The sequence below is a fragment of the Carassius gibelio genome, chromosome B3 (genome assembly GCF_023724105.1).
Source record: "Carassius gibelio isolate Cgi1373 ecotype wild population from Czech Republic chromosome B3, carGib1.2-hapl.c, whole genome shotgun sequence".
Lineage (NCBI taxonomy): Eukaryota > Metazoa > Chordata > Actinopteri > Cypriniformes > Cyprinidae > Carassius > Carassius gibelio.
In genome coordinates, this window is record NC_068398.1 from 15,704,594 (window position 1) to 15,727,733 (window position 23,140).

At 41.5% G+C, this 23,140-nt stretch overlaps 1 protein-coding gene across 3 annotated transcripts in view; it reads right to left on the minus strand.

Annotated features, from left to right (window-relative positions):
* Nucleotides 1-10,211: 10,211 nt before the first annotated feature.
* asic2 (acid-sensing (proton-gated) ion channel 2) overlaps nt 10,212-23,140 on the minus strand; it is a 358,414-nt gene continuing 345,485 nt past the window's right edge. For all 3 annotated transcript variants that reach the window (XM_052551309.1, XM_052551310.1, XM_052551308.1), the window contains 5 exons: nt 18,026-18,179; nt 16,035-16,126; nt 15,869-15,948; nt 12,929-12,997; nt 10,212-12,792 (listed from right to left, as the gene is read on the minus strand). In XM_052551309.1, the coding sequence (XP_052407269.1) occupies nt 12,691-12,792; nt 12,929-12,997; nt 15,869-15,948; nt 16,035-16,126; nt 18,026-18,179 (497 nt within the window). In that variant the 3' untranslated portion in view covers nt 10,212-12,690. The remainder of the gene's footprint in view (nt 12,793-12,928; nt 12,998-15,868; nt 15,949-16,034; nt 16,127-18,025; nt 18,180-23,140) is intronic.

Genomic DNA, 23,140 nt, shown 5'->3' on the forward strand with positions numbered 1-23,140 from the left:
ACATCAGTACCTTAACATGTACAGGCACAACGAATGTATCTTTGAGCATACTGCCCTGCTGACAAGCTGCTGCACCCCTAAAGGTGTAATTTTGTTCTGCACTTGTGATGCAGAATTACCTTATTTTCTAGTTTCTAACTCAAAGCCAAGAGAATATCTGCAAAAATCTATGCAAAGTGACCTATGAAGAGGCTGAGGATTGCTCGATTTCACAAACAAACTTAAATCTTTGGCATGAATTCTTTTTGGCTCGTCAAAACGAAAAATTATGAAAAAGCATGCATGATTATTCTTTTAATAAATAAACCATCAGATCCTGCTAGTGGATGTCTGTTTTGCATCACTTTTGCTAGTTTAATTATGGTGGTGTGTTATGTCCACATGTAATGCTTTGCAAAACACAGCTAGGCACATAATGGATAATTCGTTTCATTAGAGTTCTTATTAATAAAAAATGACCAACATCAACCCATGAAGGTTTGTGGGGAAGATGGAGCCTATTCCAGCATCTTTGGCTGTATACAGTGAAACATGGCCAATCCATCACAAGACCTACTGTTCTACGGACAATTTATTGTCTCTAATTCTGCCATGACAAAACATCTGGAAGTCACATTCAATAAAAAATAGAAGCAACTTAATGCAATCATTGTTATGTTTGATTTCCTGGGGACTTTGATTTATTGAACAGTAATCACACTGAAAAAAATGAAAAAAAAATTCAAAAATTCTGAAAAAGTCCCTGCAGTTGCTACTCCTATAGAAATAACACCTTCTTGCTGCACATATTGTTTTCTCATAAATTACTTATAGGTTATATATCACATATCACACTAGAAATGTGCGCTGAATAGTTAGAGGGTGATTTGTGATCACTCTTAGCTGAAATTGGTATTCTGTACATTAGATGAGCAGGAAAATAAAAGCTTTGTGTCATCTTTAAAGGATTTAGATAAATTACCTCGGCAGAACATCTTCTGCCTGCATACAGCTGTTGTTTAGCCTCAGGGGGCTTGACTTTATGTCATATACAAAACTTTATTCATTGCTGCACAGCGATAGACTTGGACCTTTATGCTTATAAATAGCTAGTAAGGTCTTTGTTAAGTTTGGGTATTACTATTATGTTGCTTATTAGCATGCCTATTATTAACATACTGGCTGTTTATTAGTACTATTAAAGCACATATTCTGCATGACCATATTCTACATCCCTAATCCTACACAATAACTACATTTAACCACTATTACTAACGATTAATTCAAGAATTGTACCTTAAAATAAAGTGTAACCAATGATTTCAACTCAAACCACTATCCACCTAATTTATTATTTGGTGAGTAGTTTACTGTATGTCATAAGCTATTTCACAACCTCTTCAGGGTGATCATTTTCATTGTCTGAAGCTTTTTATATTTAACCTGAAATTCTTTAAGGGGACTAAGGCTGCTAAGGGATGACAGGTTCAGAGAAGCCTGTGAGAATTGCTGTGAATGCCTCAAGCTGAGATTATTATTTTTGAGCGGGGAGAAAAGAGGCATTACGAATCCAAATGGCTGATGCCAATACCACGTCTTCAGTAGAGCTGTTGGGTAACCGTTTGAAATGGCATTGATTTCCCCAGGCCTTACGGTGTTTACAGTGCAGCACCCTTATCAGGGTTTATGCCATTCAATTAGTCAGCAGCCTCTCCGAGGTAGTAAACAAGAGCCACGTTATTACATTTGACTTGCCCTCAACATAACTACTGCCTGTGATTTACAAAACATGTCCTGGTATTTGGGTGAGGAAATAACATGCAAAATCACTCAAAATTTCTGTGTCAGAGGGGTAAACCTCACATATGACATTACAATTTCTACCAATTAAATCAGTTTGAAATAACACTTTATTTTAAGGTCCATTCTCACTATTAAACAAACTATTAACTATGACTTTCGCCATAATAAACTGCTAATTTGCTGCTTATTGATAGTTAGTAAGGTAGTTTAGGTATTGTGTAGGATTAGGGATGTAGAATGCAGAATATGTGCTTTATAAGCACTGATAAACACAGATTCATTTGCATGCTAATGTCAGGGTTTTGGTAAGGGAGGAACTCAGGTGCAGACAGGAATCGGGTACACACAGGATTTATTTGACAAAAAGGGAAAACAAAAACCCACGAGGGGGAAAACAATACCTAGGGTAAGGACTAAAACCAAACAAGACAGGGCTGACCAGATAAAGACACTAAACACTAACTATAAACAAACACTCCCGGTATACAGGATACAATCACAGTCACAGTCACAAGTGTGGAACACATCTGAGAAACACATAAGTAACACAATGAACCGACGCAAGACAGAGCACACTAGGAGATCTAAATAGGGGGAACAATCAAGACACGACAAGTGGCACAGATGGGACAATCAAGACACGACTAGGTTAACAAGGGGGGCGGGGCAAGGGAATGAGACAACACAAGCACATGGCCCAAAGACAAGGCCATGCGCTTGTACACAAAACACGGGTCTGTCATGATCCTGCCTCAAGACTAGGAAAAATCAAGGACACGAGGGCAGAATCATGACAGAACCCCTCCCTTAAGGAGCGGCTTCCAGACGCTCCTCAAGGGAACATCAAACACGGGACACGACTGACATGACAGACTGGGACACAGACACAAACCAACAAGACATGACGAACAACAACAAGGGCAAACATGAATACACAACGGCAGGGTTGGGGTGACAAATAAAAAAAAACAAACAGGGAAGGGGAGGGGGCGGGACCACAAAGTTCATGGGGGACAGACCAGGGCGGGTGGGAGGGGTAGGAATCTTAGGAGGACAGGACGAAGGCTGACGACGGGGGGTACGGGCAGGTCTGGGTGGTGAGGGGCGGGGAGGGGTCTCGGGACAACTGACAGGGGACATGACAGGAGCAGACAAGGGACGCGGGGCAACACTTACGGGACGCGGGGCAAGACTTACAGGACGCGGGGAGACGAAAGCTGGACACGGGGGAACAACATCTACTGGACACGGGGGGACAACATCTACTGGACACGGGGCCACATCAACAGGACACATGACTACATCGGCAGGACAAGGGGCAACACTCACGGGACACGGGGAGACGACGGCAGGACACTCTGGATTTCTGGGGACAGGGTCTGGGGACAAGACAGGACTGACGGGGACTTCTAGAATCCGGACAAGACTAGACAAATAATCAGAAAAGGCTTTAGCAGCTAGGACAATTGGCATCTCCTTATGAGATGAGACAGACTGTACTAAAGTCTTTGCTGCAGAGTCGGCCGCGGCTCTCTCCTCCACTCTCACGACTGCAGACTTGAATACGGCTCTCTTCTTTGCCGGCTCGGGCACGCCAGCGCTCCTCGCTGCTGGCTCGGGCACGCTCACCGCTGCTGGCTCGGGCACGCTCACCGCTGCTGGCTCGGGCACGCTCACCGCTGCTGGCTCGGGCACGCTCACCGCTGCTGGCTCGGGCACGCTCACCGCTGCTGGCTCGGGCAAGCCCACCGCTGCTGGCTCGGGCACGCCAGCTCTCGACGCTGCTGGCTCGGGCACGCCAGCTCTCGACGCTGCTGGCTCGGGCACGCCAGCTCTCGACGCTGCTGGCTCGGGCACGCCAGCTCTCGACGCTGCTGGCTCGGGCACGCCAGCTCTCGACGCTGCTGGCACGGGCACGCCAGCTCTCGACGCTGCTGGCACGGGCACGCCAGCTCTCGACGCTGCTGGCACGGGCATCCAGCATTGCCTCCTGTCCGCTGAGTTCCATTCTGGTCGGTTCATTCTGTCAGGGTTTTGGTAAGGGAGGAACTCAGGTGCAGACAGGAATCGGGTACACACAGGATTTATTTGACAAAAAGGGAAAACAAAAACCCACGAGGGGGAAAACAATACCTAGGGTAAGGACTAAAACCAAACAAGACAGGGCTGACCAGATAAAGACACTAAACACTAACTATAAACAAACACTCACGGTATACAGGATACAATCACAGTCACAGTCACAAGTGTGGAACACATCTGAGAAACACATAAGTAACACAATGAACCGACGCAAGACAGAGCACACTAGGAGATCTAAATAGGGGGAACAATCAAGACACGACAGGTGGCACAGATGGGACAATCAAGACACGACTAGGTTAACAAGGGGGGCGGGGCAAGGGAATGAGACAACACAAGCACATGGCCCAAAGACAAGGCCATGCGCTTGTACACAAAACACGGGTCTGTCATGATCCTGCCTCAAGACTAGGAAAAATCAAGGACACGAGGGCAGAATCATGACAGAACCCCTCCCTTAAGGAGCGGCTTCCAGACGCTCCTCAAGGGAACATCAAACACGGGACACGACTGACATGACAGACTGGGACACAGACACAAACCAACAAGACATGACGAACAACAACAAGGGCAAACATGAATACACAACGGCAGGGTTGGGGTGACAAATCAAAAAAAACAAACAGGGAAGGGGAGGGGGCGGGACCACAAAGTTCATGGGGGACAGACCAGGGCGGGTGGGAGGGGTAGGAATCTTAGGAGGACAGGACGAAGGCTGACGACGGGGGGTACGGGCAGGTCTGGGTGGTGAGGGGCGGGGAGGGGTCTCGGGACAACTGACAGGGGACATGACAGGAGCAGACAAGGGACGCGGGGCAACACTTACGGGAAGCGGGGCAAGACTTACAGGACGCGGGGAGACGAAAGCTGGACACGGGGGAACAACATCTACTGGACACGGGGGGACAACATCTACTGGACACGGGGGGACAACATCTACTGGACACGGGGGGACAACATCTACTGGACACGGGGCCACATCAACAGGACACATGACTACATCGGCAGGACAAGGGGCAACACTCACGGGACACGGGGAGACGACGGCAGGACACTCTGGATTTCTGGGGACAGGGTCTGGGGACAAGACAGGACTGACGGGGACTTCTAGAATCCGGACAAGACTAGACAAATAATCAGAAAAGGCTTTAGCAGCTAGGACAATTGGCATCTCCTTATGAGATGAGACAGACTGTACTAAAGTCTTTGCTGCAGAGTCGGCCGCGGCTCTCTCCTCCACTCTCACGACTGCAGACTTGAATACGGCTCTCTTCTTTGCCGGCTCGGGCACGCCAGCGCTCCTCGCTGCTGGCTCGGGCACGCTCACCGCTGCTGGCTCGGGCACGCTCACCGCTGCTGGCTCGGGCACGCTCACCGCTGCTGGCTCGGGCACGCTCACCGCTGCTGGCTCGGGCACGCTCACCGCTGCTGGCTCGGGCAAGCCCACCGCTGCTGGCTCGGGCACGCCAGCTCTCGACGCTGCTGGCTCGGGCACGCCAGCTCTCGACGCTGCTGGCTCGGGCACGCCAGCTCTCGACGCTGCTGGCTCGGGCACGCCAGCTCTCGACGCTGCTGGCTCGGGAACGCCAGCTCTCGACGCTGCTGGCACGGGCACGCCAGCTCTCGACGCTGCTGGCACGGGCACGCCAGCTCTCGACGCTGCTGGCACGGGCATCCAGCATTGCCTCCTGTCCGCTGAGTTCCATTCTGGTCGGTTCATTCTGTCAGGGTTTTGGTAAGGGAGGAACTCAGGTGCAGACAGGAATCGGGTACACACAGGATTTATTTGACAAAAAGGGAAAACAAAAACCCACGAGGGGGAAAACAATACCTAGGGTAAGGACTAAAACCAAACAAGACAGGGCTGACCAGATAAAGACACTAAACACTAACTATAAACAAACACTCACGGTATACAGGATACAATCACAGTCACAGTCACAAGTGTGGAACACATCTGAGAAACACATAAGTAACACAATGAACCGACGCAAGACAGAGCACACTAGGAGATCTAAATAGGGGGAACAATCAAGACACGACAGGTGGCACAGATGGGACAATCAAGACACGACTAGGTTAACAAGGGGGGCGGGGCAAGGGAATGAGACAACACAAGCACATGGCCCAAAGACAAGGCCATGCGCTTGTACACAAAACACGGGTCTGTCATGATCCTGCCTCAAGACTAGGAAAAATCAAGGACACGAGGGCAGAATCATGACAGAACCCCTCCCTTAAGGAGCGGCTTCCAGACGCTCCTCAAGGGAACATCAAACACGGGACACGACTGACATGACAGACTGGGACACAGACACAAACCAACAAGACATGACGAACAACAACAAGGGCAAACATGAATACACAACGGCAGGGTTGGGGTGACAAATCAAAAAAAACAAACAGGGAAGGGGAGGGGGCGGGACCACAAAGTTCATGGGGGACAGACCAGGGCGGGTGGGAGGGGTAGGAATCTTAGGAGGACAGGACGAAGGCTGACGACGGGGGGTACGGGCAGGTCTGGGTGGTGAGGGGCGGGGAGGGGTCTCGGGACAACTGACAGGGGACATGACAGGAGCAGACAAGGGACGCGGGGCAACACTTACGGGAAGCGGGGCAAGACTTACAGGACGCGGGGAGACGAAAGCTGGACACGGGGGAACAACATCTACTGGACACGGGGGGACAACATCTACTGGACACGGGGGGACAACATCTACTGGACACGGGGCCACATCAACAGGACACATGACTACATCGGCAGGACAAGGGGCAACACTCACGGGACACGGGGAGACGACGGCAGGACACTCTGGATTTCTGGGGACAGGGTCTGGGGACAAGACAGGACTGACGGGGACTTCTAGAATCCGGACAAGACTAGACAAATAATCAGAAAAGGCTTTAGCAGCTAGGACAATTGGCATCTCCTTATGAGATGAGACAGACTGTACTAAAGTCTTTGCTGCAGAGTCGGCCGCGGCTCTCTCCTCCACTCTCACGACTGCAGACTTGAATACGGCTCTCTTCTTTGCCGGCTCGGGCACGCCAGCGCTCCTCGCTGCTGGCTCGGGCACGCTCACCGCTGCTGGCTCGGGCACGCTCACCGCTGCTGGCTCGGGCACGCTCACCGCTGCTGGCTCGGGCACGCTCACCGCTGCTGGCTCGGGCACGCTCACCGCTGCTGGCTCGGGCACGCTCACCGCTGCTGGCTCGGGCAAGCCCACCGCTGCTGGCTCGGGCACGCCAGCTCTCGACGCTGCTGGCTCGGGCACGCCAGCTCTCGACGCTGCTGGCTCGGGCACGCCAGCTCTCGACGCTGCTGGCACGGGCACGCCAGCTCTCGACGCTGCTGGCACGGGCACGCCAGCTCTCGACGCTGCTGGCACGGGCACGCCAGCTCTCGACGCTGCTGGCACGGGCACGCCAGCTCTCGACGCTGCTGGCACGGGCACGCCAGCTCTCGACGCTGCTGGCACGGGCATCCAGCATTGCCTCCTGTCCGCTGAGTTCCATTCTGGTCGGTTCATTCTGTCAGGGTTTTGGTAAGGGAGGAACTCAGGTGCAGACAGGAATCGGGTACACACAGGATTTATTTGACAAAAAGGGAAAACAAAAACCCACGAGGGGGAAAACAATACCTAGGGTAAGGACTAAAACCAAACAAGACAGGGCTGACCAGATAAAGACACTAAACACTAACTATAAACAAACACTCACGGTATACAGGATACAGGATACAATCACAGTCACAGTCACAGTCACAAGTGTGGAACACATCTGAGAAACACATAAGTAACACAATGAACCGACGCAAGACAGAGCACACTAGGAGATCTAAATAGGGGGAACAATCAAGACACGACAGGTGGCACAGATGGGACAATCAAGACACGACTAGGTTAACAAGGGGGGCGGGGCAAGGGAATGAGACAACACAAGCACATGGCCCAAAGACAAGGCCATGCGCTTGTACACAAAACACGGGTCTGTCATGATCCTGCCTCAAGACTAGGAAAAATCAAGGACACGAGGGCAGAATCATGACAGCTAATAGGCAGCTAGTAAATAGTAAGAATTGTTCCCTGTACTAAAGTGTTAACAACAAAATTTTACTGGGAATATCTTGTCAGCTTCACACCTGAAATCTTAAAATTACATGAAATATAACTGACACAAGTGACATGAAAATATAACTGCAGTTAAAGAAACCAAACAATTTCCACTCCTTCAGTGAATTAATCAAGCATTTAGTCAATAATTTTATAATATCCTGCTTTAATCTGCAATGGGGATATTTATATATTAAACTATCATTAATATAAAGTACAAAATTAGCGATTCTATTTGTGTTTTCAGTATTAAGACAAAATAGAATAACTGAATAACTGATGACAGTCAAAGCAGGATCCCACTAAAAGACATTCATGGAAAATATATTCCATAACTTAAAAATAAATTAATATATCAATATTGAATTGCCTTTTTTTAAATTGAAGACATGCCATCTTACCCCAAGTGTCTATTTTTACATTTTCACTTAAAAATAAAAATGCATTTGTTACTCAAAAAATAAAAATAAAAAAAATAAAAACAAACACTTTAGTGGAAGTGACGTGACATACAGCCAAGTACGATAATCCATACTCAGAATTCGTGCTCTGCATTTTACCCATCCAAAGTGCACACACACAGCAGTGAACACACACACACACACCATGAACACACACACAGCAGTGAACACACACACGTTCACCCGGAGCAGTCGGCATCAGTTATGCTGCGGCACCCGGGGAGCATGGGGCACCTAAGTCATTGTATTACCAGCCCGAGACTCGAACCCACAACACATAGGGTTAGGAGTCAAACTTTTTTTATTTTTTATATTAGCCATGTATTAGTGCTAATTAAGAACATATTAATGCCTTATTCTACTTGACCTTATTGTACATCCCTAATCTTACCCAATACCTAAACCTAACAACTACCTTACTAACTATTAATAAGCAGCAAATTAAGAATTCACTGAGAGAAAAGTCGTAGTTAATAATTAACAAGTGTTACCTATTCTAAAGTGTGACCAAGAAAAGTTACTTCACAAATCTAAATAAGGCCAACACATTTATTATTAAATATAGACACAAAACCTTTGATATTCAACATAGTATATCACACTACATATCATAGATGACTATTTTCATGAAATTTGATTAGCCTGGTATTAGTGGTTTATTACGGGACTCTCCGAAGGTGTTATGGTTTTTATTTCATACAAACTGTATTTTCTATCGCCCTAAACATAAACATACCCCTAACAGAAAGGTTTGCATTTTTAGATTTTAGAAAACAGTATTTAGTATGTTTTTCAAGCCTTTTGAATTATGGGGACACAGGCAATATCCTCATAAACCACCTTCACATTGTAATACCTGTCATACCCATATCATTATACAAACGTATTTTCCTCATTAACCTCTCAGACCAGTGCTTTTTATCTAAATCTCACAAATGCTGATATTTGCATAGCCATTTCTTAAATGTGTTGAGATAAGATTTAGCAAAATATGTGGCTGAGGAAAAATAATGGTGTCATAATACGTTATCTTACCCATGTTTGACATTAACCTATAAATAAATAAAACGACAAACTGGCAACAACAATCACGACAATCGTAACATTTGCAGTAAGAAATCAGTAAACAAACCTTTCATCCTTAAATAATTAATGATGCAATGATGACAATGAACAGCAGTGGCATCTTACGCAACGTGACTTTATAAAGCCTTGTGAGTAGTGACTCAACAATGTATGTAGCAGAACAATTAAGCTGATTAAAACTGGTAGCTTGTTTTTCTTAGAAGTAAATGGCATCGCAGAGCCCCCACACTTGAGTTCATGCATTATCTCCGAGCTCAAAGACAGCTCTTTTGTTCTTCGTGCTGTTTGTTTATGTGTATCTCTGTTTATAATGGCGGTAAAAATGCATTTGTTTTTGTTAAACAAAATTGAGTTTTTCTTGTATCTTCGCTTCTCTGTTTCTTCTTTACTGGGCTGAGGCACGAATAATCACATGCTGTCAAAATTGTATTTCTTCATTTGTTTCTGACAACCTAGACAGACATGCGTAGTCTTCGCCCGTGCTCACACACATGATAAAAGAGCAACCACGTAATCGAGTAACAAGAAATGGTAAAGAGACAGCAAATATAAAAGAAAAACATTTCAATCAAATTATAAATAGTGGATATCATTGCGACAGTGCTCCTGATGTAACTTTGTGATTATATATAGTATATTTGCTATATACAAGAAACGAGACGATAGATAGACAGACAGACACAGCTGCTGTAATCCATTTAGACTTTATTGTTTTTATCTCTAAGGTTTGAGGTATACCTTGGAGTTAGAAACCATCAACCCCTCTGGTTTCTCCTAATGAGAAAATAGCAAAGGTGATGTGACACCCCTTTGGTGTTTGTCCACATGGCAAGAAAGAGTTTATCTACTAAAATTACTGTTTAACATTATGAGTAACTTCTTAATTCACTTTTTGTGTATGTATGGACAGATGCTGTGGGTTTCTGCGTTTGTAGTGTGTGCTTGATCAGTTAGCCTATTTTTATTTATTGATTTATTTTTCTTTTGCATGTGCTTGAAACCCTCTGATGTTTACAGATCTATCTTTGACATATTAAGAAAAAAAATCATCACATTTCAGGGCAAATAAGGATAAAACATTCATCCTGTACAGCCTATTACATTTGATCCGCAAACTGAATTGCAAATGAAAGAACTAAAAACATTTACATTCGGTCACAGATACTTTGTAAATCAGGAAAGTGGCCAGACTGGACTTTTTGCTCACTATATTTATAGAATAAAATATAACACACATTAAGCAATGTGTCTGTATTAACACAATAACATGGCTCTCTCATATGCCACAAACAACCAATGGCTCACATTCATTATTCTATTCCCTGTGCAAAATTATAATGTTTCCGCTCTTAATGTTATTATTTAATACATGTCACATTATGATATAGGTGCAAATCACGCTCTTGATACCGTTGCCCTGGAAAGGGGGCATGGAAATAATAACTACTAATAATCCTCCAAGAAAAATCTCTGAGCATGGATATTTATGACAGATATTTGCATACTGCCTCTAAGCTCAAATCTGATTGGACAAGGGGGCCCTAGGTCATGTGTGAAAGCCTAGGCTTAATAAACCAGATTAAATACTTTTTTAAATGTATTTATATGTCGATCTCAGGAGCTTGTCAACACATTTCTTGTCCTCCAGAGGTCTTCATGTCCCAAAACAATTTATTCAGAAGCTTCCCCTACAGTTTTAGTACACAAGCTCTTATTTTACTTTTCATTTTGTGACTGAATTTTGCACCGGTCAATTTTGTTAAATTGAATATTGAGGGAAGTTAATTTGAGAAATGCAATCAAGCTCACTCCCGTCACCCAGAACTGGTCCTGCTTTCATTATTTTCAGCCAAAGCACATTCTGCATGAATGATTTTGCCTCAGTTAATGAATTTTGGCTGAAGCACTGTATACGTTGAAGAATGAAAGGCTTCATTCATACTGATGTATAGTGATCCGAGATCCTTACATTTAGTTTGAGAGCAGAAAAGAACACAATCACACCTTTGAATCGTCTATCATCCGTCATCAGAGAACACAGTGGGAACATAGTAAATATCAGATAACATATGGCAATTACAGTGTTAATAAACTGCAGCACAGATGAAGAGCTCTGAAATTATGAGACATAGACAACAGTATAGCGACAACTCACATAATAAACCACCATGAACACCTCTAGAGCCTCTAGATCCTTTATATGCATGAAAATATCCCACGTACGATATTTGGGAAAGCAGAATCATGATGGCCGTCAACAAAATCTCTGAAAAGCGCTGAATTAAAAGCATGAGAGATCTTATCAGCTTTAAATGACAAATCAACACTTCTCACAATTAACAAAAAGAAAAACGTTAAGTATACTCTTATACAGTATATACTCTTATAATCTTATACTCTTTTGCAGAAAAGTGACAAAAACACTTTTTTCTGTACTCTCATTGTTCTTCTTTTTTCAAATGGGATCCAGAAAGCATGTAGAAGAACCATAACGCTGCCACAATGGGCTCATGATGGCTGCCATTGTACTGTGGGCCATTCGGCTTTTCTATGAAGGATAGAAAAATAAAAAGGATAGAAGAAAGGAGCTCTCAGTTTTATGATGTATCCGTGATACATCAAGAAGCCAGCTGAGATGCAGAAACACATAGCAAACGAACAGCACAAGAAGACAAAACCTGTCTCCCCACGTGAGAGAGGATGAAAAGTTCGAGAAAACCGTATTGTAACGCATGAAACTGACACATGCACAGTTAGAACAGCTTCACAACATTTTCTCCGTTAATAATTTACAGTGTTTTGGCAGTAGACTTCGAAATGGCGGCTGGGCAGAGAGAGAACGTGAGAGCATGCCGCGGCCGTGCACATCTGCAGTTCCTCACATGCTCGTGTTTTCATGTTCGTCTTATTTCTACAAGTGACTGTCCTGATGGGTCCACAAGCTTCTGCTTTCCTTCACGAGTCCAGAACAAACAGATGGTGTTTGTGAGAAGCTTTGCGGTCCTCGTGTTTCTCGAGAAGCTCCTTGGCTTCCAGTTCTCATGTTTGTGCCAAATGATGACATGCCGAGAAAAAGCAACAGAGACGTTCCCTCATCTTACTCTGTCCTTAACCCATTAGAGTGGAGTGGCCCGGCTCCCCCTGTTGGTGTGGAGGGGTTACGGTGCTCAGCAGGCAATCTCCTCTAGCGTGCCCAGGGTGGTCTGGAGGGGAACGCTGACCGTGTGGCTAATCGATTCTGAATGGTTTACCACCGGATCACAGGTACTCTGAGAAAGAAAGAAAAACCACAGATGTTATCATTCTTAAAACTGAGCGCCCGAGGCTCAACACAGTCATTCCACACACTGAGTTTGTGATATCTAAATAAATGATTTGCAGCTTAGAAGGCAGTTATTTTTTTACCACATCCTCCCCATGACTCTCTTCCTCCTCCTCTCGGTTCAGCAGGTCCTGCAGTCTCTCCTTCACCACCTGCCAGCACACATCACAAACCACCATCTCATTCACTGCCAAATCAGGTCTCAAACTGCTGGCCTCAGAACAGCTTTGTAGCTCTGCCAGCACTGCGTTAATCAAATCAGCGACACGGGTTGCAGCACAGGGCACTGACCACTGAGGGATCATGGGATCAGGAAATCACATAGGAATTGAAAATGGTGATTTAGATTGGGAAAATCACGCAATTTGGTCAAGCTTTCAGTTCATCTGCTCTGCAGAGCCACATGTTGGCAATGAACAAATGATCTCAGCTTCACCCGTCTCAAATGCCACAAGAAAGGACATTTTTTGAAGTTGGAGCTAAAAAAATAGTCTGAGAACTTTCATAAATCAAAACAAACTGAACTTCTTAATGGTGATGTCAACACTGTGGCCAATTTAGCGACTTATTTGCTAGATTTTTTTTACTTTTCTGAGTCCTTGAGAGATTTTTTTTTTTTTTCCCAAAAGAAGCCAGCGACAAATCTAGCAATTTCTTGAACAAACTCGTCTGTACTGTCACGCAAGGTCATCTCTCTGCATCTGCTCTGTTCAGTGAGTGGCTGAGAGGAGTAACACATCCAGTTAAATAACTAGATATTCTGTTCCTTCTAATCTGAGTGATCATTTTACATGTAAATATAGCCGAAACGGAGCTGAAAAACAGCACAGCCATTGTCTTTAGGTGTAGTTGATTTTTATGACATCTTGATTATGAATCAGGATTATAGGGCATATTAACAGCTTGGAAGGGAGTACCGTAGTCTAAATTGGCCGTGTTTTCAGTCACTATTTAATATTCATCTCGCTGTCAAATTTTTTTTTTAATAATAATCCATTCCATTGAAAACGAAATCCATTCCATTCCTTTGGCAACAAAGGATGTCAATGCCTGTTTGAAAGTGGTTTTGATATCTTTGCTTGAATAAAGTTTCTTTATTGACATCTATTTATAATCACAAAAGCACAAAATGTTCTTTGGGGAGCCCAACATTGTTCTTCTATGACACTGGTGTGAAAACCACATTTTGGAATTTTGGTTTTTAAGAGTGCAATAGATTTAGATGCAGATTTAGAGATGACAGAATTTTCATTTTTGATAACAAGTATCCATTCAGACACTAACTGTGGCATTCACTATGAGCACTATCTCTTCTCAGAGCAGCTTGTTTATCGTAGTTGAGTCTGCTGTGCTTTTATTGGTATAAAATTTTGGTCATGTGAAAATCTTTTGCCAAGTCTAACGTTATAGGTCACATTACTGGGTTACACTAGGAGGCTACCAAGAGATGTGAGGCTGACCTAATCAATATGCATGAGCTCTAGTATGATATATAATATCACACACTTGGGAGAGGTACCTTAACCGTGGGCCAGAGGAGGCTTAACATGCCCCGAGGACATTATTGAGTCTTGTGAATTAAAAAGAATATATAAAAAAACGCTAATAGGTCAGTTCTTAAGATGACCATATTTTTAAAGCTAAAATCTCGTTGGGCATGCATAGTTCTCATGCATTTCCAATGAAGCTAAATGCTTTAGTGTGTCTTTTATTTTTATGTTCTTTGTTAACATATGCCAAAATGCTTAAACTCCAGAGAGGCTTGTTTTAGAATAATAATAAAAAAAAAAAAAGGATATGTCCTTTTTAAGCGATCTTGCATCAAAAATCCATTAAAACAGGACGGTACAGAATGCAAAATGAGGGTGTGTGTGTGTGTGTGTGTGTGTGTGTGTGTATGCCCCCCAGGGTATGAGTGGTGTAAGGGCTTGTGCTGGCTGCTGTCCATAGAGCAAAGAGACCAGCAGCAATGCAGAATTAATGAAGGCTCATTATGATGAAACCCTCCATCAGAGTGTCATTCATTCTACACCAGAGACAGACTGAAGTTTTCAACAGCCATCTCTGTGTCTGGTGGATTCTGTGTGTATGTGTGTGTTTCTCTGAATACATTTGCATTTATCATGTCTGAGTGTGTTTATTACAGGGTGTTTAGTGTCTCCTGTGTCTCTGTGTCTGGACACTGAACATCATGTTTGTGTGCCAGTCAGGGTCCAGAATTAACACTCAACAAATGCCAAATGCATGTAAAAATTGGCTTCAGTGCGTATATATAATGTAACTTTCCTGCCAGTGGCTGGTAACTTATAAGAATGATAATCACATATGGAGAATGTCTTGCAATAGTAAATAGGATCACAAAGTGCACATATCCCATTTTTGACAGAGTGATGCAGACTCATTTTATACATCACCATTCAAAAGTTTGAGTAAGTTAAGATTTTTTTATGTTTTTGAAAGACGTCTCACCATGACTCATGCTCAACAAAGCTGCTTATTGCTTAAAACACAGTAAAAATAATATCAAAACATTTTATTAAAATTAAAATAACTTCTTTCTATTTAAATATATTTTAAAATGTAATTTATTATTGTGATTCCAAAGTAAAATGTTCAGCATCATTACTCAAGTCTTCAGTGTCACATGATTCTTCAGAAATCATTCTAATATGCTTATATGCTGCTCAAGAAACATGTTTTATTATAATCAATGTTGAAAACAATCATGCTAACTTTTGTAATATTGTAACTGCCTTTACTCTCACTTTAGATTCATTTAATAAAATTATAAATAAGAACAACATAAAATCTCATTGATGCCAAACTTTTGAATGGTAGGTGCTGCAATTTATTAAATAAATATGTATAAATATATTTTTATATCATAATAAAATATTATTTTATCATTTAATAGAAAATGATACATAACTGTGAAAATAATTGTATAATTTATTTATTTTTTGTATACTTTCTCAATTTACTTCGCAGTTCCTTTTGAACCCTGTGCTTAGTTGTTAACATACCTCATATGCATAATCAAACAGCTCCAGTATGGTCAGGATACTTGCACCGATAAACAAGCCCATCTGACCACCAATATCACCTGCAACATAAATAAATTTATGATTTAGAGGAACAAACAAAGAGAAAAGATGAAAGACACATATTCATGCTGCAGTGTGCTTTTACCTAGCAGACCTGCCACCTCGTACGCTTTCTTCTGCTCTATGGTCTCATAATTCAGAGCCTCAAAGAACACGTCCAGAACAAGGATATTGTCCCTGCATCAACAGAACACAAACAGTGATGTTTCTAAGTTATATTCAAATTCATAACCAGAAAACAAGCTTCCTGCAAAAAAAGTGATTCGTTTGTTCACACCAGAAGCAAGTTGTGCAACCTGACACAAGCAATGCCAAGCAGGAGATTTTGGATGTTAAATAATAAGCTGATTGAAGCAGAGCTTTAAACCAATGATATTTTACTGTAGGCAGAGCTAGCAGGCGTGATGCAACAGAAATAAAACCACATGATGACCAATAAAATATCATGGCTGCTTAGGAAGTGCAGTCAATAAAAATGGTTCCCAACTATATATCTGTTAGCTCTATTATTATAGTGATTACATCTGCACTAGTGGACATGTACCTTAACATTTCATCCGTGTGTCACCTGATTAGAATACAGTTTAATGCACATGCACACACACCTTTCTCACAGCAGTCTCAAGAACAGGCCAAAGGCAAATTGGCAATTATTGGATGCTAGTTGGTAAACTGCAAGAGGGCTAACCTCCAAACCCTGAGAACAATTACACTAGCATTATCTCAACCCTTCATTACCCCTCTATTATGCTGCAGAGATGAATGATCTTGGCATGACTGATAATTTGCGTGCATGTGTAGAAGAGTCCAAGTAAACAAGTTTTTATTTTTCCTATCATCATAAAACGAAGCAGTCTAGAAAAGCTTATCTCTCTAGTGGGACACCAGAGTGATGATATGCTGTCTGCTTTATGCTGATTTAATTGACTCAACAGTTTGTGTGTGTGTGTGTGTGTGTGTGTGTGTGCGCGCGCGTGTGTGGGTGTGTGTGTGTGTGTGTGTGAGAGAGAGAGAGAGAGAGAGAGAGAGAGAGAGTCAGTATTCCCAAAAGCTCCACGTCTCAGACACATCAATCACAAGCTTATCGCTATGACGGTGAACAAATGAATGGAGAGGATGTGATATCTGTCACTATATTGAAGAACAACTCCCTGAATCTTCCTGACACAAAGCAAAAGCTTTCCCAACTTGTCAGCTAAATGTCTAGAGGAGAAATAAATATGTCTGAGAGCCACATCAAATGTCCTGGCGTCCTAATGTTGTTTTTATTGTGGAGAAGCACATCTATAAACTGAGGCAACATTTCAAACACACATTAAGTAGGACAACAACACACAGGGGGAGTTTCTTTGACACAAGGAAAGCTATCTCTCAAAATACAGCGTCCATTTCCTCGCGTCACAACCAGGGTTGCGCATCATTTGTAGTAAAACAGCAAAATCAATTAAATTATACTTTATTTGCTCAATTTGTATTTGAAAAATATAATAATTTTAAAAGTGAATTTAGTATTCAAATTAAGATAGAATACAATTTAAAATAACCCAATTGTTTGTATTTTCATTATGAGTTATAAAAAAACATTACCAAACAAAAAATTGTGCTTATATATATATTAGGGGGTGTAACGATACACATATTCATATTGAACCATTCATAACAAGGCTTTTGTATATATTGTAAAAAATATTGCTGATTGTATTTAGAGACTTAATTTCACTGTAACATCCTGTGATTCATGTCCAGTTTCATTCAAGCTTGTGAATAAATTGAAGTAAATTCAGAATTTTACCCAAGCTTAATAACAGCAGAGCTCATCCCTGCTAGAAAAGTGCAAGCTTGTGATAATTAACAAGCGCCATCTCTGTGATCTTAATATGAGGTGGAACATTAACTGGTAATTTTGCAAATTGGTGGCAGTAATGAGGTAAAAGTTAAAATTCGTACAAGGACAACAATTAAAAAGTTTGGAAAGTGGTGAAAAAGTTAAATAATACACTTCAGAAACCTTTTTGTATGCTGAATTCAAAGCCGGTTTGATGTATTTGAGGGGAAAGATGTGAGGTGTGTACTCACGTTATGTACTTCTCCGAGCGGTTGAACTTCTTCTCCAGGTAGCGTGCAGAGGTTTTACTGGGGATCTTGACCATGGAAAGCTCTTTGTTGTATCGAGTCATGTTACAGGGGCTCCTGCAGATGCAGTTTGTGCCTTCAACAGCTGACAGAGCAGCTATGGACAGCATGAAAGGGTATAGAGGAGAGGAAAAAGAAAAGAGAAAAAGAAAATGAGGAGAGACAGGACAGGGTACCAAGAAGAAAGGGAGAATACATGTCAGTTCTTTCTGCAGGGCAGCATTCCTGGGTTCTATGTATGACATTCCTCAACTGACAACGTACAAGACATGAGGTCGTCTTATCCTTCTCTGCACATAGAGAGTCTTTTCTGTGTCTTCACACACACACACGCACGCACGCGCACACACACACACACGTTTGTTTTTGTGAAAAGTGGGGACATCCCATAGGCATAATGGTTTTATACCAACCCTACCCCTAACCCTAACCCTCACAGGAAACTTTGTGCATTTTTACTTTCTCAAAAAAACCTCATTCTGTATGATTTATACACGTTTTGAAAAATGGGGACATGGGTTATGCCCTCATAAGTCACCCTCTCCTTGTAATACCTGTGTCATACCCATGTCATTATACAGACTTGTGTCCTGATATGTCACAAAAACATGCCCACACACACACACACACACACACACAATGACTGGAGTATAATTAAACTTTTGGCCTTATCAGAAGACTTTCAAATCATTGCTCTTGACGGCTTGGAAAAATATTATGTGTTGCACTTTTGATTACCTTTAGAGAGATACTGCAAGCACAATGAAAACCACCACTATGAATCTGATAAACCACAAGGATCATATTCTCAAAGTGCTTTCTAACATTCGAGAGAAAAACAAAAGACTGACTGATTGACAGGTGAAACGTATTTAATGTAAAAAGTATTTATCTTGAATAAACTTGCTGACATTTAGCTTTCGGTGAATGATAAAGAGACTTATTGCTTCAGTGCAGGGTCTGTGCCCCGCTAGTCAAAGCATAAGCAATGTGTGCAGAATTTCAATTGGAATGCCAATCATAGTTAGGAACCAAACCTAAAGCATCCTAATAGGATCAAATAAGAATTCTCAAAGCCTCTACTCGATATAAAGAAATTGCTACAGGACTTTTTGATTCATATCTGATTCCTAGAATCCAACTGTGTCTTTATTCCACTCCCACTTATTGTATTGGAACTGTGATTTCCATCAAGTGTCTTGCTGCTGGACAGTTCAAGAAAATCACAGGAGAGCTACAGGAGATTAAAAACCCTTAACAATTCATTTTGAATTCCTTTTAATACCCTAGAGGGACATTTCATGCTATTGTTAATTACAATAGCCTTATTTATTCTAAAAACTTTTTTTTTTTTTGCTAGAATAACATTTGTTTTATAACCAACTCCTTACTGTTTCTTATTTCCCATTTTTGTATGTGTAAAATAACAAAAGATAATTTTTGCCATTCTCTTGACTGTTGCCAAGGGCTGGAATCTTTTGCTCTTGGCTGTGCCTTCCTCAGATTTCTAATCAGCTCATAACTTGCATGACCTGGAGATGGAATCTGACCTTTCAAAGAAACATTTTTAAATTTCTCCTTCCCTGACCTTTTCTATCTCCACCTCTGTTTCTTCTCCTCACATCCATCCCCTCTCTCACCCCTGCTGTTGGAGATTAAGCTAAAATCACATCATTTAATTGGAGAATTAAGTCAGATTTAATGTCCTCTATACACACTCACACTCTCTCACATACATTTGAAGAGAAAACACACACACAAATACAGGGTTATTAAATCTGCTAAAATCTTGTGCTAAATCCATCGTTCTGTATGAACTTCACAGCACTATTCACATCCCATAACTTTCACAAAATCTTCTCCAAGCATTGCCAATGGCAGATCCTGTGCTCCAAACCAGAAGGGTTGTGTTATAGAACAGTTGGGAGATTCATACTACCACACTACTTGTACTACTTTAACAGTAAACAGTGCACAGTGTGGACATGTTCTCCATGCATGGAAAAGTCAATTGACTGTTCACAAAAAAGAATGGTAGGTGATTTGACCAATCAGAATGTGGATATTATGTGCCGCGGCTGGTCTCCATAGAAATCCATGCTAAAACGGGGTAAAAACTTGACTAAACTGAAATTTTTTCAATGTAACTACATATAAAAATGTGCGAACGGTTAAGCTGTGCTGTTGTAGGCTGCCATAATAACGCGAAAAGCTAAGGAATTCCTTTAAAGTACTTGTTTTGGTACTAGAACAGAGGTTCCCAAACTTTTTCAACTTGCGGCCCACACAATCAAACACATATGTTTGCGCGGCTCACTGCAAAAAAAAATTAACTGACCTGGTGACCCCATTATTGTTGGGTTAATAACTTAGTACTCAGAAGCTAGATTGTTAAAACCCTCTCAAGGCAGGCATTGCTGATTTGCAACAGTTAAAACCTAACTACCTTACTAAAAACTTGTTACTTAAACTTAATTTGAGCCTGAGAGAGTTAACTGTCTTTATTGAAAGAACTGGTAATGAACAGAAAATAACTCGGGCTGGCACTGCTCAACAAATAGTGAAAACCAGATCAGCGGGTAGACAGTCAGTGGAGCAACCAGTCAGGAGGAAACACATTTACAGCCATTTATGTTGACCTTGTTGACAACCATTTATGCATTTATGTTTGAATTTGTTGTTCTGTAGCATATGCAGCAAAAATATCTAAGATAAATAGGCGGTTTATTCTTAAACCAATCTGCAAGCTCGAGAGTGGAAGCGTAGTTACAGTTTAATATTTATGTTTTGTTATTTAATTATATATATGAAATTATGCTATTATGTTATGACTTTTTTTGACATTGACATTTTTACATACAGTATATTAACAATATTATTATTTCTTTTATAGTAATTGGCAGCCCACCTGCAATATCATCAGGTTGAAAACCACTGTACTAGAAAATCTGTCATGTACTGTATGCATGGCTTGCTGAGCTTAAGTTAAATACGGAGTGTTGAATAATATGTTAAAATGTGTGCTCTTAATAAAATGAGCATGCTTATGCACACCATCCGAAGTGCCAGTCAGAAGACACCAAAGTAGCATAAAGAGGCATAAAACCACCCCATCGCAACTGATTCTTTATCTACCAATGTGAGAGAAACAGGCTCAAACTGATAAAAAAGAGCAGAGCATGAAACAGTTGAGACCAATGGATTATAATCAGGTAACTGAATAGAAGATCTAGTATTAGCAATCTTCTCAATAAAGTGATTATGAAAGTTATCACATGTAAGCAGAGAGGCATCAAGACAGTCAGATACAGGAGGATTAATGGCAGGTTTCAAAGTACTAAATAGAACTCAGGGGTTGCAAAGAGTTTTTTTTTTTAATTTTTTATATAATATCAGAAAAATAATTGGCCCTCGCTCTTTTGACTGCTATCTGATATTTTGACAGCAAACCCCTAAAAATATCACAGGAAACTTGAAGCTTGTCTTTCTTCCATTTGAGCTCCGTGCGCCTACAGATCTGTCGGAGTGCACGAGTAGAATAATTTAAGGTGAGCATTCATGATTCACATTAAAAAAGAACCATTATGAAAAATCAAACAGTCACAGAATTCACTGCACGGAGCCGTTGTGCAGGTGCACATGGTTTGACAGCAGGTGTTGGAAAGGAAGCTCCAAAAACAACAGACTTTTGATCGGAGAAGCTATTACCGATAACTATTCCAACTATTGTTTGAATTTCTTCAAAAATGACACAATTCGAGTCTTGAGACCTTGTTTTCTACCTTGTTTCAATGGTCAATTGACCGTTCACAAAAACCACCCTCCTTAGTCACTGTTGCTATGCCCGACAAACAATGCTGCTGACAACACACCGACAGAGAAGACGGAGTAGTGTCAGAGTAGACTTGTGGTTAAGGCTAGAAGGGATACAGCTACTGGGCATGCCAACAACATAACTGTAAAATCGAATTCATTGGGCCTAATTAAAAAAAGCATGCAAACCAATTGCCTTGAAAAAACTAAGTAAAGATAAATAGGAATAGCATGTTGTACTGAAAAATGCTTAGTTAGTATAGTTTACTATATACTTAGTAGAGTAAGTGTCAAATGTCACAGGTCGCGGAGAGTGCAAGTAGCGATTGCAAGTGACATTGTAATTTAGTTTCCTTTTTCTTGTCTTCGCCACCTGGCTACTGTTATAAAATGTTGGGAAATTCAAACAGATAGTAATAAAAAATTCAACAAAATAAAAAATAAAGACTGCAAGTGATGTCACTAGTGGAAGTGCAAGTGTCTGAGAGTGCAAGTCTGCAGTCAGACCCTTCTTAATAAAATGGTTGTTGTTACAATTAATACAAATAAATGAAATGTAATTTGTTACCGTTGTTGTGATTCCCGTGCTGAATGTTTAAGTCTGTGTGTTATTTAAGGATTATATTAACCAAATTATGAACCTGTCAAGATATTTATGAAAAATACATTTTGCAAAAGCTCATTGATGAACACAAGCACAAAAATTTGCTTTAATTAAAAGATATGTCATCTTCTATAAGCAACCTATTTATTACTTTTCTTCCCTACCAAATTACCCTGATTTCATATTGCATTGCCACTTTACCAGGAAGAAAATTATAATAATTTTAAAGAAGTTCCAAATGCCCAACCAAAGGGAATGCTAATCACTTTAATGGTGGAAAAAAAATAAAAAAATTGGAAAATCAACATCAATTTATGAAGTCAGCTTATGTGATAATCTCTCAAATATGTATTGAAAATTCAATGTTAAAGATGACTTTGGGAAACTAGTGTATGCACAACTATTGAAAGATAACTGCAGACATGGAGGAAAGGAGTAAAAAGTCTTATTTCTTTTCTTCTTCTTCTGTTGTTGTTGCACATTACAACATATTAGTTTACTGCTGCCTCTCATTGGTTTATTAATGTCATTGGTTCCTTTGTGACAACTTGAATATTTTAAGTAAGTGTCACTCAAAACAGTAAGTAAATAATTTAATTTGCCTTGAAAGTAGCTGTACCTAAAACCTAGTAAGGATAACA